This window comes from Dipodomys ordii, unplaced genomic scaffold (assembly GCF_000151885.1).
Source record: "Dipodomys ordii isolate 6190 unplaced genomic scaffold, Dord_2.0 Scaffold48, whole genome shotgun sequence".
Taxonomy (NCBI): Eukaryota; Metazoa; Chordata; class Mammalia; order Rodentia; family Heteromyidae; genus Dipodomys; species Dipodomys ordii.
The window spans coordinates 9,872,980-9,886,179 of record NW_012267264.1 but is presented as its reverse complement, the minus strand read 5'-3'; the positions used below and the strand labels follow the sequence as shown (position 1 = coordinate 9,886,179).

Below are 13,200 nucleotides of genomic sequence, written 5' to 3'. Positions count from 1 at the left end.
CTCAATGTTTTTATAGAACAAGAACTCACTGAAATTCTAAATAATCCTTCATAAATACTGTCTGACTAGGTGATCACCATACCTCTCAGATGTGGAGCATAATACACAGCAACATCTTTGGTAACCCAATTCCCAAACCTAAAGCAGACTCAAGAAATAAAATCAGGGTGAGACATTGTCGATGTGTTTGTGAAATGGTAACAAAGTCACCAAAGAGTACAGGACACTCTGAGTTCTTGGGGGAAAACAACTTTATACTAGATTCAGAGTTGAATGTAACATAGGTCCTGCATTTACTAATTATTTGTATTGTCTATGTAACTTTTATTAGTCAATTTGGAGAAAACTTCATCGAATGCCATCCAACTTTGGGCATAATGAAAAAGTTTGAATACCTGAAACAATTTCTTAGTAAGAGACCATTTTACATTTTCTTTGCTGAAATTGATTGTCTGATATCTCTTGAAGAAGAAAGGAGAATTTGTGATGTGATTCTGTTACTAATGAGAAATCAGAAGAAAGAAGAAAAAATGAAATAATATGCCCTATCCAAACTGTGTACACATGTGTAAATGTTTCTGGGAAATGATGAAATTCTTAATTATGTGCTGAAGAAAATTATCCATTTTTTTCTCTTACTCTAAATAGAAGAAAGAGACATAAATGTGTCAGAACACTGTTAGAACCAATGGAATTGAGCTAACCAAAAGCATTGGGATTATTTTCGTAACAAAATTTAAAACAAATTCTCTTTATTTTAATAAATTCTCATGTTGATTATAGATTCACTTTTCAATTACATGACAAAGAAATCTGTAAATATTTCCTCATCAGGCTTGAAGTCTGGACAGGGGACCCACAGAAAAAAGAGGCAATATCACTGGATTTGTTAATTCTTTTTTTTTGGGGGGGGGGTCTGGTCGTGGGGCCTGAACTCTGGGCCTGAGCACTGTCCCTCAGCTCTTCAGCTCAAGGCTAGAGCTCTACCACTTGAGCCACAGCGCCACTTCCGGTTTTTTTCTTTTTTTACTTATGTGGTGCTGAGGAATGGAACCCAGGGCCTCATGCAAGACAAGCACTCTACCACTGCGCCGCCTTCCCAGCCCCATTTGTTGATTCTTAAGCACAAATCTAAGAGGTGAATTGTAGAATATTAAAGAGAAGGACTAAAATAAGGGTTGTATCTTTCAGTCAATTTCTCTTCACAGTCTGTTAATAACTTGTTAACACTGAAGTTTTTAAGACATCAATACAGACTTGTTGCCTACTGGGAAAACAAAATTTAGGTAGATTTGGACTATGTAGTATCGGGATTTGTCTTTCTGTAAGTCCTTCTGTTGTTTCTAGTCAGTTTTTCATGAACAACACATTTCTTTCAGAAAAATGGAACAAAAGCAATGTATGAAACATAGACCATAGCACTGACATGAAATTGTTTACTAGTTGATAGATTGAGCTTGCATTTCTTATAACTCATCCCCATCCTCTGAGCTAAAGCTACTTCTCCTACTGCTTGCTTTGGAAACCGCAGGGGAAGTGGCAGATAGCAGAGGGTCTGTTCCAAATGGGGATATTGTGTCCTCCAGTAGCAGGCTGTCCAATCTTTGTTCCTCTTTCAAAGCAGCACTAAATGATAAATCTGTGAAGTGTGACAAAGGATCAGAGAAGGCCATAGCTTGATCACAGAGTTCAGGACTTGTTCTCTGAAATAGGTTCAGTTGTTGGCAATAGTCTACTGAATTCTGTTCAGGGTGACTCTGCTGTTTGGTGAGGTGAGCCTCTAAACCAACCATGCCAAGTGAAGTCAAGGCTGGCAACCCATGGGCACGAGCCTGTATTTCTAGTTCCTGAAATTTCAAACAAGAATCATTATATAATGGCTTGCAAAAAAGATATAACTCTAGAGAATAAACCAGAAATTAGAACCAAAATAATGAAGAGTATTCTTCACAAAGAAAAAAATTCAGTGCATTTCTGTTGCCTGCAAAGTAACCCCAAGAAAATCACCCAGGTTTTGAAAAATTCTCCTCTCAATGATCTCCAAAGTTATTCATGTTATATGATGGCCCCTTAGTGGCTCACACTACAAAATAGCCATATGGAAATAGTAGACTATCTCCCATTTACTCTTACTGATTAATTTCTCTCCATAATTCTGGGCCATTTCATGGAAATAGAGTAAATGTATGCATTAAAAAGAAAAAGAGAAGGTTATAAAACCCCATATTTTGATACTTCATGTCACATGAACAATGAGAAGTGGCTTAATATAAACTACTGCAATGTGGCTTGAGGCAATAAAATTCATAGCAATGTTGCCAAAGAAATTAAACAGAAGGGAAGAATTTAGTGTCCAATATTATCTATAGAAACAAATGTTCTACTTAGTATTATGTTTGGGGCTGGGATAATACATGTATTTATGAAACAAATTTCATTTTTCTGCATTTGCTAAATATATATAGATATATGTATGCATGCATATTCACCTCAATTGGCTTCAAATTGAAGCCAAATTTTACAAAAAAAAAAAAAAGTAACTGATAAACACTTAAAGGGCCATCAAAGATGATCAAATGAACTCTCACAAGAAAAACTGTTCATAAGAAAGTCAATGAGACCAATGAATAAAACAGATAAAACGTATGACACAGTATGCCATATGTTAGCTATGCAGTTCATGGTAACAGTCTTATAAAAACCTGAATCCGGAGGAGAAGTCGCTTGTTCGCCTGCTCTAATTTCTTCTGTCTGTGTTCTAACTCTCGAGCCTTCTGTTGTTCTTTTTGTAGCCACTTGATGTACTCCACTGATGCTTTCAGAATGGTTCCTTTGTTCCAGCGCATATCACTGTAGAGCGGAGAGATAACCTTTTCACAATTGTGCATGTCAGCAGAATTCATAAGAACTTACAAAATCTTTTACATTAATATGAAATAATGATTTACATGACTATTATTCACTCTTAGATATTATTGCTTCTGAATAGAAATTTTAATAGAATAGTTAAGAAGCCCTTATATAGTAAAATTAATCCCAGAATGAAAATAAGTGTCAAAGGAAAGTAATAAAGTGACTTTTTGTGGGAGAACTAAATGCAATATCATGATTCTACCATTACAGTTTTTATATTTTTAGTGAAAATTGCTTTTATTATTAACTCCAAGATTAAAATCTATGTTCAGTATTTCTGCATTAATGAACTAGGAAATGTACATTACTAGCAACTTAAGCCTAAAAATTTTAAGATCATTTCAAATGTACCAATCTTTTAACTTATTTCCTAATAAGGTTGCTTTTGTTTGTAAGAGAAAAAAATAAAAACTCTACTGAATGGTAATCCGGATTGATTCTGTAACATACCAGACTTTGACAATATCACTTTATGCAAAAGAGCAAACATTTTGCACCATTTGAAAAAATTTTTTCTGCACAAACAGCTGAGTAGCTAAAAATGCTAGATATGGTTGCCTATTTTTAAACAAGCTTAAGGTAAATAAATACAACGAAATATTACTAGGTAAACTTTTGTCTCTAATATAGGAAATATTTTATAAAATTTATTTTTCATATTAGAGAAATTTTCAATATGGAAATGTGGAACAAGCTACTGATTTTAATGCCTGAGAATATAAATCAGGGATAGTAATATTTTATGAGCATTGATAATGCGCAGAGAATAAGTCCAAACTAATTGCTGAAAATACTCTGTTTCAGATTAATAACATAAGATGTTGTAAATACAGCATAAAGTAACTATGCGGGGAAATGTAATATTATTCTAAATGTATTTTTTTGTTTACATAGTCCTACGTGTTGACTTTAATTTGTATTTATTCTCATCTGAAGTGGGAAAACGCAGTTATGAAGGCTATGAGTTTAATGTGTCTCACTGGAAATTAAAGTTAGTTGACTATGTCATTAGCAATTACAAATTAAAGGAAGATCCATTTTTCTACCACCAAGTGGAAATGCATGTTTGGGTCTAGGTGATCTATCTTGTTCTGATAGCTATTGAGACAATAGCTACTTGTAAGAATTTATTGCATGATAGGATAATATAAAAAGACTAGCTACTTTTGTCATGGAAGCAATAGTGTCTGAAATAGAACTATTTGTAGCCTCCTGAACTAAAACTTTAAGTAGTAGCAAGAGTTTTGTTTCATTTCATGAGGAAAAAAGATTAAGGTTATTGGTGAAGTGTATTGCTAGCAAACTTCCAAATTCAAAGACCTGTTTATCTAGAGCTGAGATTAATTTTCAAAATAATAGTAGAAAAAACACAATGTCTTTTTTCAATTTGTACCTAGAGTGTGCTATTTTCAAAAGGACTCATTCATGCTATTTGAAAGCATTGGAATAAATGAAAGTTATTATTAAATTGTTTAACTTTTTCTAGGAATTCTGCCTCTCTTCCATGATAATTTCAAGCAAATTAGAATTAAAATGATTTTAAATTAAAAAAATATGTAAGTACCCTACATATACTAAACATAAAAGCATAGTTAAAGAAAGAATGTTGGAACAACTCAATAAGAATAACATACTCAGTGAGTTAAACTGAGATTTCATTTGTTTAGAAAAGGAAAATGTCAACATTAATGTGTATGGTCTTTACATCAGCAAATGAGGTGTTTTATATTTTGATTTAGAACTGTGTTAGATTTAGGAATAAACACAAATGTATTTGTAATTTGGTTGAACAGTAATACATTGGTTATTTCCTAGTTCTTGATTTTTAGGTAGCTTTTTTATTATCTTTAAGTAGTTGTACATTACATTATATTCTACATGTCCATTTATGAGCACAGTTTCATAAAGCTTTTGAATAATTGTGGTTAATGTGCTACTGAATTAAATTTGTCAGTTGTTATAATCTTCCTATTGGCCTCAGATTGTAGATCCTTTAATTTCACTTACACATTATGATTCTCTTTTTTTCCAGAACAAATGCCATTTATTTCATGGATATTATATTACTTTACTATTGATGTTCATTTACTTTAACAAAATGTCTATAAATGTTCTTTATAGTCATAATCATTTTCAAACAACTTGCATAAAATTGTTAACCTTTTCATTCCCTCAGGAGATACATGCCAATCTTCTGTCATCATCATGGATTATATCTAGTTTATATTTGGTAAGTTTTCAAGAGTTATTGTTATTGTGCATTCAATAAAAAGTATTCCTCATGTAATTTTTACTTTTAGTACTTACAAAAGAGAATATTGATAATGGCCCTTCCTTTCTCATAAAACAATTTTTGTTAAAAAAAAAAAAACCTTAAGACTTGGAGCTGGGAAAGTGCCTCAGTGGTAGAGTGCTTGCCTGACATGCATGAGGCCCTGGGTTCAATTCCTCAGCACCACATAAGCAGAAAAGGCCAGAAGTGGCGCTGTGGCTCAAGTGGTAGAGTGCTAGCCTTGAACTGAAGAGCTGAGGGACAGCACCCAGGCCCCAGATCTCAGGCCCCATGACTGACAAAAAAAAAAAAAATCTTGAAACTTTAAAGGGGGGCTGGTGAAAAGCTTGAATAGACTTAGGACCAAAGCAGGAAACACCAATGTATAAATTGCAGTAGAAATTAATCAGACAAAACTATGAGAAGTCTTTTGTCTTTTAGGCATTCACATCCACTTGAAAGCAATAAAATGTTTTAATTAAGAATGGTAAGGGGAAACAAAGGAGGAGGCAACAATGCTTGATAAGAAATGTACTCATTTCCTTGCTCATGTAATTGTAACCCCTCTGTATGGTATTTTCACAATAAAAAATTATTAATATAAAAAATGCAAACATCATAATGAATGTTGGATTTGTGATTTTCTCAAACAAAAGTATATTTTTTCCTTCCTACCTCCACTATTTTGACCTGCAAAGAAATACACTTTTCCAAATGTCTATTAACATAAAAACAGTAACTACTGAATTTGGTCTTATGTATTTGTTTTGATTTCCTATGGTAAAATTAATTTTAATCAGGAGGCGCATTAAGGTTCAGATGAGTCTTGTATAATAACAATAGCAGCAATTTCACTGATGATCTCAAAGCTATTTGTGATGATAAATGTGCAAATAAATCTGAGAGATATGTTTAAATTGAGGCATTCTTAGCCCCTAAAACTGTCATGAACTTTTCATGGGGTATTTATATCCTTTTTATGTACAATGTATAATACTCTAATAGTTTCTTTATCAAAAAAACCTATACTACTTCAGTGGTTCCTTTCCTGCTACCAGTTAAGGGTTACAATTTCCCAAACTTCCTAACATGGTTTTATAAGTAATGAGTATTTGCTTATTTTCTTTAATAAACATTCTTAGTCATACTCAATTAGTCCAAAATTTGTTAAGTTCCAACTAAAATCTAGCTAATATTTACAGATTATTTCCAAATGGTTATTAAAGATCCATATTAGTTTGTTTTTATATAATCATTCAACATTCTATATTGACACTTTGATTAGCTATTTCTTGATTTATAGTCTCAAAGTTAATATTGGACTCTGCCAATAAAATCTGATTGGCATCAATCAACGGGTTTTTGCTTCATTTTCTTTTGATTTTTATGCCAATATTGGAGCCTGGTACTCTCACTTCTCTTATTTATTTTCTTATTTTTTTTGCTCATGGCTGGTGCTCTGTCAATAAAACCACACATCTACTTCTAGTGATTTGCTGGTTAATTAGATCTAAGAGTTTCTTAGATTTGTCTGCCTGAGTTGGCTTCCAACTGTGACTCTAGAATCTCAGCCTTCTGAATAGCTAGGATTACAAGGCTAAGCCACTGTCACCCAGCATTGACAGAATTTTCAATTCTATTTATGACTTGAGAGTCTCTAGAATTTAAAAATGTGACAATTCCATTTTTTATTTTATTGTAAATTGGAATAAGTTTTAACCCCATAAGCAATATCCCAGTGATCATCACAAATATCTTTGACATCATCAGTGAAATTGCTGCTATTGTTATTATACAAGAAGAACAGCTATGAATTTAGAAGCAAATGTATTTCCTATGTTCAGATGGCAGCGCTGTGACAACCTTGATGCTTGAGTATCCTGGAATATTTTAACATGAGCCCAGCAATAGCCTTACCTTTGCTGTTGAGATGCTTAGTTTCCTCATCATTGAATCTATCCTCCCTCTTTCCTCCCACCCATTTTTGGGGGGCATTGAAATCACAATATTATTACAGAAATTATTTTGAACTCACGGATCATTAGACTTTGGAATAAGAGTGCCAAGCTCCTTGATTCGGTAATTAATATTATACCTTCTTCTTCTTTCAACTATTAAAGGAGAAATATTATTGATTATTCTCATTAAGGCACAGTTCACTTTTGGTCAGCTGTAAACTTTCTTATTAAATCACTTGAAAAATAGTGAGAAAAATTATTTAAAATTTAGTCAAAAGTGAATATTGCTTAATAACAAAATCAAAATTCAAATATATCTTATCAGAAAATACAATTTATAACATTAGAAATGTGAATATATGATTTTAAATTATTTAATCCTCTTTTTCTAAAAGAAGTATTTTTGTTCTTTAAATTGGTATAATATTTACTCACATACATAAATACATGTTGTCTCAACATATATGTGTATATATATGTTTATTTTGTTATTTCACACAAATGTTGGTCCATCAAGGTTGTAATCTTCTGAGGCCAGGTAACATGCTTACTTATTCATATATTTTCCTGAGTTTTTAGCACATTACAGTGTGCAAATACCTATTAATTTATTTTTCTAGTAATATATATGTTGGTGATTTTCAAACTTCTCCTATTTTAAGAACTACTAATATAGATTTTAAGACAATTTTCTTTGTTGGCATTTACATACAGTCATAACACATGGCAACTACATATATGTGTATATATATATAGATATAGTAACTACTCAATAAATGTCAAATATATGGTCAGACATGTGTCCAATATTTATTCTAAGAGCAGTCAATTTTATGTGCCTAATATTTTCAATCAAGAGCTATAGAAAAATACCAGTGGCTCAGACTTTTAATTCTAGACAGCTGAGAGGCTGAAATCCATAGGGTTTCAGTTTGAAGCCATCCCAAGCACAGAATGGAATAGAGGTGGGGAGAGAAGTAGGTGGGCAGCAAGCTGAGTCCTGGCATTATCACAATATTCCCAGGTCAAACAATGATGACTAGGAATGTCAAATTCACTCATGGTCTTCTAGTCATTAGGAAGAATGAAATGCACTTTATTTAGCACTTACTAACTTGACCTATACCTCTTACATTTTTAGACGTGGAGGAAGAGAAACCTGCCTTGTACTTTTGCTATGCTCTAACAATTTTTATAGTTTTATGGGTTGTTCTAGATCCAGATTAGAAAACACTTGGATAAGGCACCCAGCAGACACCTATAATACACTACATTAAGTGACCTGTTGATAAACTGCAGCTATCAATAGAGGAAGAACAAGGGCAGTACTCATTAACAGATGTACTAAAAGAAAACTCTATAGTTTCTCAGTCTATATTAGTTGCTTCCACCAGCCATCAACCCTCCCCACTCTTTTATGTCTCATAATCTGAGCCAAAGTTATCTGGTGTATCCTTAAGGGTTCTGGGAATGCCATCATTTTTCTCAGAACTCTTAAAACCACTAGTCAGCTCTTTCTGCCTACAGTCAGCTGTCACCACTATGATACGGAAGGTACATTAGACAGGAGTTCAGATACACAGATTCATACCAGAATAAAATCCAGCCAATCACTTATAAGGAAATTACTTGTTCACATCAGAGCTTTGTTACCATTTATTTTTATTCTGTTTTATTTTTTCTCAGTTTTTGATTTAGCTCCTAGAACGAAAAGATTCTCACTCAATTAGCCAAAAGCCCACTTGAAATACTTAAGCACTTGTGACAAAACTAAGCACTCTAAAGCTCACATTCTCTGTCTCCTGTGACCCCTTATCAGAGTCAAATTAACCTCAAGGAAGCCTGGGAAATTCAGCATTACAACATAAGCAATGCCTTTGAGATGACAAATCACTAGGAAGAAAAGAATAAATCCAGAAAAATGAGATGCTGGACTTAAGTTTCTGACAGTTAAATGCTATACATTTTCTGTAGCCACTTTTTTCTTAAGTCTTTGGATCAAAAAGTCACAACACAGGGCACATGGAAGCAAATGTATTTATCTGAGGTACCTACTTGAGAATGATATCAATCAAGGGAGAAAATTCAACATGTCTCATTTTGTGAAAATACGTAGCTTTGTAAATTTTCTCTTTTTTTATTGTGAAAATACCGTACAAAGGGGTTACAATTACATGGGCAAGATAATGAGGACATTTCTTATCAAGCATTGTTGCCTCCTTTGTTTCCCCTTCCCATCCCTTCCCATACCCCTCTCTCTCCTCCCCCCCCAAAGTTGTAAAGTTCATTTATTGACATAATGACTTCTACATCTCGTTGCAATGGGTCCACCTGTATCCCTATTTAAACAATTTGTTCAGATTTTGCATTTCCCAAAGTAGCTCAGAATTCAGAGCATGTACAAATTAATTTTGATCCTCTGACTTCAAGTACTTACAGGACATCAATAAAAGACAATACAATTTAATATCCATGCATTTCTTCTTACATTAATTTTATTTCACAAATAGGAAATTATACTCACTGAGATTATGATTGTCTTTTTTTTGTCTCTCTTTTGTCAAAGCTCGTGGGTCAGTTTCTACTGAAAAGGAACAAAGTTGAAACACTGCTTAGTTAATACTTTCAAACCTTTTTAGGGAACATACCTTAGAAATGCTACATGAAATGTACATTGCTTGATCCAAAATGATAAAAATAATATTTTATACAAATATTGAGAAATTTAAAATTCTCAAGTGAAGTCAAGAGTAAAGCCATCAAGATTTGGAGTAGTAAAACTTGGACTATTATTTTTCTGGTTTTCCATTTAGTAATTACGTGATCAAACACCAAAATTCCTGTCTTCAGGCTCTTCATCAGTAATATGAATAATTCACCTGATTATTACCATGATGACTGCGAGAGAAATATAGTATACAAAAGTATTAAACTGTCTACCATTTCTTTTACTATCTTCTGAACCTTGTGATATAGAAATTATTCCAACCTAAATCCTTCATACATAAAATTTCTATGCCCAAAGACTTGGGACTGCATTCCTCCAGTATACACACAACTCTCTGCTATCTTTCAAATAAATGTCACTACACTCTGTGGATTATGTGGTTGTGGCTGTGGGTATTGCCCTTTAAAATGGCTTACAATTGTTCTTACTTCCTAATATTCACACTTTTTGTAATTTCTCCTGCCCTGAATTGAGCTTACCTGTGAAACCAACATAATTTTATAGAAATGTCCAGTGTGGCTTCAAGGCTAGATCATAGAAGACGTCAGCTTCCACTGAGATCACCAGTCATGATATCATGAGGGTACCCAAGCAACAATGAACCAGATTATTTGTCAATAAGCAGCATTACCTTGCAAGACCTAGAAATGGGAGTGCATCTACCAATCCTATTCAAGTGTCCAATTGAGTACTTCTAGCTGATGTCTGGATTACAGCTCTACAAAAGACTGAGTCAGAATCAGTTTGGTAAGCTTCTCCTGGATTCCTGTTCCTCATAGACTACATCAAATTGTAAATAGTTGTTTAAAGTTATAAATTTTAGGGGAAACTCATGACTACATAAAATTAGATATTACATTGTTCTCAGAATTGTTACGCTTTTTAAAAAAGGTAGTAAAACAAGCTGGGTGCTGGTGGCTCATGCCTGTCATCATAACTACTAAGGAGACTGAGATCTGAGGATTGTTAATGGAAGTCAATCTGGGCATGCAAATCCACAAAATTCTTACCTCTAATCAAGCAGCAAAAAACTAGAGGTGGAGCAGTTGCTCACGTACTAAAGTGAACTTTGAGTACAAAAGCTCAGAGACAGCATCCAGGCACTGCGTTCAAACCCCAGGATCAGTGTTCTCTCCCTCTCTCTCTCTCTCTCTCTCTCTCTCTTTCTCTCTCTTTCTCTCTGTCCCTCTCTGTGTGTCGCTGTCTCTCTTTGTCTCTGTCTGTCTCTGTCTCTCTGTCTCTGTCTCTCTCTCACATACATAAAACACACAGATACACACACACACACACACACACACACACACACACACACACAAAGGTAATAAAACAATATGTTCTGGGCTGGGAATGTGGCTCACTAGTTGGTAGAATGCTTACCTTGCATGCATGAGGTTCGATTCCTCAGCACCACATAAGCAGAAAAAGCCAGAAGTGGCGCTGTGGCTTAAGTGATAGAGCGCTAGCCTTTAGCTGAAGAGCTGAAGGACAGTGCCCAGGCTGAGTTCAGGCCCATGTCGGACCAAAAAAAAAGTTCTATTTAAAGTCATTAATATTGTCTGAATGAATTAAGCCTAGAAATTTTTTAGTTGATTAATCACTTGTTACAAAAAAATTTAAGTGAATTTTATATTACTCTTTATAGTTCTAACACTGGACTTGTCAGTAAGGAAATCCTTGAACTTGTCCATTTCTTCTTCTAAACAATGTTATAGTTGAGAAAATAACTCTTCCTTTGCGTCCTTCATTTATATATTTGGAAGTATTTGACTATAACTTCTTTCAACTGAAATAATTTTGAAATGAACTATGAAAATGGAAGTTTTTGTTTACTCAATTGAGAAAGTTAGATATAAGTCATCATGAAATCCATTATTAAAAAAAAAAAGTTTAAACCAGCTGGGCAACAGTTGCGAGTCGCACATGTAATCAAAGCTACTCCAGAAATTGAGAGCTAAGGATAGTAGCTGGAAGTCAGCCCCCAAAAGTGCTGGAAGTGGCTATGTCCCAAGGTATAGAATGCTAGCCTGAAGCACAAAAGCTTATGGACAGTGCCCAGACCATGATGTCAAGCTCCAAGGCAAACACACACACACACACAAATTAAAAACAAAAATTTAACTAAGCTTTTCTTGATACTTACAAAAATTATTTCCCTAATTTAATATATTATTTTATTTTGCAATCATGTTAATAGTTTCATCTATTCAATAGCAAATGAACCTAGGTCAAAATTATTACATATACACATATACACACAAATAAACATATGATAGGTATAAGATTACACACACACACACATAACTACACATGCAATGCATATGTATGTATTTGTTTGCAGTAGACCCTTTTATCTGTATCTATCTTATAAGAAGACTACCACTAAGGAAAACCCACAAATATTCAAGATGCACAGAGATCAGCACTTTTGCTGAAGACATGCCTCCTTCCAACGTTAGCATTTAAGCACATTTACTTGGTAGTTTTACCATAACTTTTACTTTGCTAATTTGGACACTATTGCATTTGAGAAAATATATTTCTACAAAATTAAAAAAGTAGAAAACCAGCAAATCATGTAGTGATTTAAACACAACTAACATTACCAAGACTGATTGAGAGCTTCTCCAAACCAACTAAATAATGTAATGTGAGCAGAGGTACTTTAAAGAACTTTAAAATTACAGAGTTTGAATTTTTTAATTTTTAATTTTTATTTTTTTCTATGTTTGATCCAAAATGTGTGGAATAAATCTGTAAATATGGTAGACTCATCATGCTCTCTTTCTCTATAGACAGATGATATAGATATATATACAATTTTATATATTTTATGTATATACATACATAAATACACACATTGGAAATTACCTTTTAAATTTCTCCCTTTTAACTATTTTGCTCACATTAAAATTCTATTTAACATGATAATTGATGTCATTTATATCTTATGTAGTTGATAAAAATTTAAAGTGTAAAACTATAAAACCAACATTACCTATAATTTCTTTTTTCATTGGTAGATTACTTGGACAGGAAGCACTTGTAAGACCCATATTAACTGGTGAAATCCCCTTCTTACCACTATACACATCCAAAATACTTCCAGATAGCTGTAGAGAAAAAAAAGAAAAATAATATAAATTAGCTTTCCATGTACTTGGATATATTTAGTTGTGAACTTTAAATTCCTCATTTTAAATTTGTCACCTTGTTACTAATGATGAGACTATACTACATCACATTTTAATTTTAAACAAGAGTGTGCATTGACTAATTTGAAATATGCATGAGCTGTTTATGTATAAGATACTGTAAAAAAGCTATTTATA

The 13,200-nt window shown here is 33.3% G+C and overlaps 1 protein-coding gene across 3 annotated transcripts in view; it reads right to left on the bottom strand.

The window, feature by feature from the left end:
- Nucleotides 1–1,090: 1,090 nt before the first annotated feature.
- The window catches only part of Tfec (transcription factor EC), a 49,982-nt gene continuing 37,872 nt past the window's right edge, over nt 1,091–13,200 (bottom strand). For 2 of the 3 annotated variants that reach the window (XM_013020059.1, XM_013020061.1), the window contains 5 exons: nt 12,867–12,981; nt 9,668–9,727; nt 7,221–7,296; nt 2,703–2,850; nt 1,091–1,847 (listed from right to left, as the gene is read on the bottom strand). In XM_013020059.1, coding sequence (XP_012875513.1) covers nt 1,467–1,847; nt 2,703–2,850; nt 7,221–7,296; nt 9,668–9,727; nt 12,867–12,981 — 780 coding nt within the window. In that variant the 3' untranslated portion in view covers nt 1,091–1,466. The remainder of the gene's footprint in view (nt 1,848–2,702; nt 2,851–7,220; nt 7,297–9,667; nt 9,728–12,866; nt 12,982–13,200) is intronic. The other variant, XM_013020060.1, reaches the window with a different exon arrangement.